This window comes from Apodemus sylvaticus, chromosome 8 (genome assembly GCF_947179515.1).
Source record: "Apodemus sylvaticus chromosome 8, mApoSyl1.1, whole genome shotgun sequence".
Lineage (NCBI taxonomy): Eukaryota > Metazoa > Chordata > Mammalia > Rodentia > Muridae > Apodemus > Apodemus sylvaticus.
The window spans coordinates 73,894,886-73,900,190 of record NC_067479.1 but is presented as its reverse complement, the minus strand read 5'-3'; the positions used below and the strand labels follow the sequence as shown (position 1 = coordinate 73,900,190).

General features: G+C 39.5%; 1 gene segment (V, D, J or C); it reads left to right on the top strand.

Moving 5' to 3' along the window:
• Positions 1-3,416: 3,416 nt before the first annotated feature.
• Positions 3,417-4,203, top strand: LOC127691588 (T cell receptor alpha variable 29/delta variable 5-like). The segment is given in 2 exon segments: positions 3,417-3,501; positions 3,646-4,203. Coding segments are annotated over 2 exon segments (414 nt in total).
• The last annotated feature ends 1,102 nt before the right edge of the window (positions 4,204-5,305 follow it).

The window sequence follows — 5,305 nt, the reverse complement described above, 5'->3', positions numbered from 1 at the left end:
CCTGCTGACTGTAAAGAGCAAGGAAGCTACTTTTGCTGAATATTTCGATGCATAGAGGAGGAAGAGGGACACAAAAGGCTTCTGTAACAACCCCTACAACTACCTCCCAAAAAAGTAGCAGCCTAAGCATGAACCCATGGAAGTGATCTCTAAAAGACATGTGACAGATGCTGAAGTATAGCTCTCCACTACGGATGGCTTCTGATGGAGGTGCAGAAGAGGAAGGACTCAGCTCTAAGGGGAAAGCCACTGAGAGTTTGACCATGCTCCAGTGAGTATATATAGTAACACAAATTAGATTTGGGTTTTGCTTTGTTTTGTTTGTTTTTTAATTTTAATTTTTTATCTTCTTCTGAGGTTAAAGGATGTAGGGTAGACATGGAAAGACTGGGAAATGAGTGTGATCAGGATGCATGATGTAAAATTTCCAAAGAATCAATAAGAATATTGTTAAGAAAGAAAGTTACATAAAGAACTCAAGAAGTTAGACTCCAGAAAACCAAACAACCCTATTAAAAAATGGGGTACAGAGTTAAACAAAGAATTCTCACCTGAAGAATTTCGGATGGCGGAGAAACATCTTAAAAAATGCTCAACTTCATTAGTCATTAGGGAAATGCAAATCAAAACAACCCTGAGATTTCACCTTACACCAGTCAGAATGGCTAAGATTAAAAATTCAGGAGACAGCAGGTGTTGGAGAGAGTGTGGAGAAAGAGGAACACTCCTCCACTGCTGGTGGGGTTGCAAATTGGTACAACCACTCTGGAAATCAGTCTGGCGGTTCCTCCGAAAACTGGGCACCTCACTTCCAGAAGATCCTGCTATACCACTCCTGGGCATATACCCAGAGGATTCCCTACCATGTAATAAGGATACATGCTCTACTATGTTCATAGCAGCCCTATTTATAGTTGCCAGATGCTGGAAAGAACCCAGGTATCCCTCAACAGAAGAGTGGATGCAAAAAATGTGGTATATCTACACAATGGAGTACTATTTAGCCATTAGAAACAATGAATTCATGAAATTCTTAGGCAAATGGATGGAGCTAGAGAACATCGTACTAAGTGAGGTAACCCAGACTCAAAAGGTGAATCATGGTATGCACTCACTAATAAGTGGATATTAACCTAGAAAACTGGAATACCCAAAACATAATCCACACATCAAATGAGGTACAAGAAGAAAGGAGGAGTGGCCCCTTGTTCTGGAAAGACTCAGTGAAGCAGTATTCGGCAAAACCAGAACAGGGAAGTGGGAAGGGGCGGGTGGGAGGACAGGGGGAGAGAAGGGGACTTACGGGACTTTCGGGGAGTGGGGGGCTAGAAAAGGAGAAATCATTTGAAATGTAAATAAAAAATATATCGAATAAAAAAAAAAGAAAAAAAGTTACAGAGAGGAAAAAATAAACAAAAATCTCACCTCTTGTGGCTTCTGTACTGATAGCCCAAAGGAACAAAATCTCCGTAGCAGTGACTCAGCCAAACTACCATGCCTCTGCCCCACTGGCCACAGGTTCCGAATGCCTTTCAATTGCTTCTGTCATGGCCTCCTTGGTCTATGTCATCTTCTAGCCTGTGTAAGGCTTTACTTCCTCCTGAGACATAGATTGGAAGGAAGCATCAGAGGCAGTACAGCGGGCCATCTACCATCTGTAGACAGGTAAGAAAGAAGACCACCATATATTGCTGACACCAGGACTCCCTAATAAGTCTGAACTCTAGCTTCCAGGCTTCTGTTTTAAAGCTCCTCATAACTTACATGTGGCTGTTCTTTCTAATATCAGCTTATAAATGTCCTACATTTAAACCATAAACTACAGCCATAATGGACTAAGTAGATTTTTAAATCACTTCTGGTTAGAGTTCGCTTTGAAATGGCCAGAAATGTTTTCTACCCACATAGCCATATTCAGTGTCCCCTAGTCCTTAACACCAAATTAAAGCATTATGCCACCTCTCTGAGTTCTCGCCTGACTCCACCCTGCAAGTCTTCTCAGTGGTATTAATTGCTAATCACTAATATGCACCAAGTTCTGTACCCAGTACCTTTTAGAAACTTAACTGACCACTCCAATTCACAAAGGAATCGGTGAACGTTTCTTCATCTGGTAATGAAGAGATGGACCCATGAGCTTGCTGAGTACACAAATTTGGTTCCCAGCATCCATACCAAGCAGCTCACAAATACCTATAACTCCAGGTACAGAGGATCTGAAACCTTCTTCTGGTTCCAAAGTCACCTGTACACCTATGTGCACATACCCACATACAGACACATACATATGCATAAATTTAAAAAATACATATTTTTAAAAGAAAGCTTCTTCATTAGAAAGCCTGATTTATATGGTTTGAAAATATGCAATATGGAGCATGGAAGACACACTAGATACCACAAAGGAGCTTAATGCTGTGATTTCCAAGATATTAGGTTATAATTATCATTTACGAATAAAATATTCTACCACGGTACGATAAATAACTAATGTATTTTATCATATTTTTAAAAACTAGTTCTAAATAAATATCTTGGAATTTACAATTAGCTGTAACAATTCATTACCCTATGGACTTCGAATTAAAAATACAATTGAATCTTATTTCTCCTTTCATTAAGCTGTGGCCAAAACTGAAGCACATATGTTACCTCCGGCATCTTGTGACTTTGAAGAAGAAAATCTAGTGTTGCGTGCAGCATCTGCAGGACGGTGCTGTTGTTTTTCTCACTGGAAAATGAGAGAATATCGACTAATCTCATTCAAGTTCCAAGATGGATAACACAGTTGTGAGTAAATGCACAGGATAAATTTTGTGTATTCTTTAAAAAAAACCTATCCATTAAATCCAATTTAATTATCTTGTGCCATTTATTTAACCAGAAAAAAATTGATACATCTGAAGAGCATGCTAGGACTCAATTATATTAAAGACAGAATACCTGAGCATCCTGTGTTCTAGATGTGCAATAGTTTTACTAAGTAGACCAATATATTTTTATGTGGTCCCAATACAAAACAGATCTTTGTAATATTTTAAACAAGGTGTCAACATGAGTTTTCACCTGGCAATGTGTCAATCATTTGACATAAAACAATTATTTACACGTTCAGCCTCATTTCCTACTATTTCAACACGCGCACGCGCGCGCGCGCGCGCGCACACACACACACACAATTGGAACTCTGGGAGCCTTCCTTCTGATACCTTATTTTTACTTTTGGTGGGAAAGGCATGGCAAATTGAACTTTAGGAAATCAGAAATACATTTAAAGTTTTCTACATTTGGACTAGAGGGGGCAGTGTTTACTTTGTCAAAGATGAGTAACTTAAAAAAACAATGCAATCTGCAGATTAAACCAAAGGAAATGAAGTCAGGACAGGAAGATGAAGTCGGAGTTTGCAGTCCCCTGAGTAGCAGAGACAACTCAAAGCTTCAGAGAAGGCATGGCCGGCTTCCTGGGGGCTTTGCTGTTGGTTCTGTGCCTTCGGTCAGAATGTAAGTTGCAGATGGGGTATTTGGAAGTAGTAGACAATCTCCAAGGACTGCTCCAAAAAGACGAGACAGCTGGGAGATTTTGCTTTGTTTTGTAGGAATATTAATAAAAATTTAAACCCTAAATTATGGTCTCTTTCCAAACAGGGGTAAAGAGCCAACAGGAGACTGATAGCCAGCAGGTTAAGCAAAGCTCTCCCTCTCTGACTGTTGAAGAGGGAGGGATATCTATCCTGAATTGTGACTACAATAATAATATGTTTGACTACTTTGCATGGTACAAAAAATACCCTGCCAACAGCCCCACACTCCTGATATCCGTACGTTCAAATGTGGGTAAGAAGGAAGATGGAAGATTCACAGTTTTCTTCAACAAAAGTGGCAAACATTTCTCCCTGCACATCGCAGCCACCCAGCCTGAAGACTCAGCAATGTACCTCTGCGCAGCTGGTGCACGGTGCTCTGCGCATGCCTGCAGTCTCTACACAAACTCAGAGTGGGGGCCCTAAGCAGGACTTCGTGCTTCAAACAAGGGCATCTGCGACCCTATTTCTATTGCACATAGTAGCATGACGGGGTGTGACTTAAAGTTAGTGAGGACAATCAGCTTGAAGGAAGGCTGCACGACAACATGACAAGCCATGCAGACAAATCCTAATCAATAGTTGGGAAACTGAGGCAGGAAGAACATGGCTACATAGTGAATTTTAGGATTGGGATATATGGCCAGAATCAATACGTACGTGAGCTAATAAACCGAGAAAGCTTTCTGAGTTTCTAAGTGTTAAAATAGTCTATTGGATCTATTTCTACTTTGAGAGAGAGGCTGCTGGGCTTGCCAAAGTCTCACTACACTTTGATCCTTTTGTTGACCTTTTTCTTTTCATTTCACTTTTTTATTTTTTGTTGTCATTTTGTGAGGTAAGATTTGGGTTTGGTTTGGTTTTTGGTTTTGAGGGGTTTGTCCTTATTCTTTTATTGCTCTATTTTTTTTTTGCTCTTTCTCTTTTTTCTTATTTTATTTTATTTACTTTATTTTATTTACCCCTTATGGACTTACTTACTGGGCTAAAAAACACTCTGAGTCTCTCATATTCTGTTTTAGAAATGGGGAAACAAAGAAGGTTCACTGAATGCTTTCCCCATAGAAAGTACATTAGGTGCTCAAGTTTTGAGTAAAATAATCTCTGTTTTGTTTTGTTTTGTTTTTCTGGATCATTCTGACTTTACATGAAATCTATCTGAGGATGTTCATGCTGTGACTCAGTTCCCTCTGTTTCTTTGCTTGCACAGGCCTTCTTCAGGAAATCATTATATGTGGACTCTTTCCCCAGGCTGACATCCGAACACTTGACACACTGTCCAGCAATAAGAAGTTTTGTTCTGTGACTCACAACTGCAGACACAACTGTGTCATACAGCCAACCAAAATGCAGAGATCTTATTCTTCATAGACATAGTGATCCTCTACTGATGTAGATAAAAGGGACACAATATTCAGAATACACCTAAAAGTTTGAAGTTAAGAACCAGACAAAGGTCATTACAGTATCATAAAAATGTAGACGATTTGAGAAATTTCCTAACTTTAAAGCAAGTGTCTCTACTTATCCCAAAATACAGACAGTTCTACTTCAAGCTGACAGCAACAAAACGTTGAGATTTCTCATCCATGCACCAGTGGGCATGTCATGAGGCCAGGACCTAAGAAAAATGCCTGCATAGATCTTTTACATTCTGACTTCCACTATCAATTTATATGACCATTGATAATTCTATTAATTACTCATATTTTTTTCCATTTGGT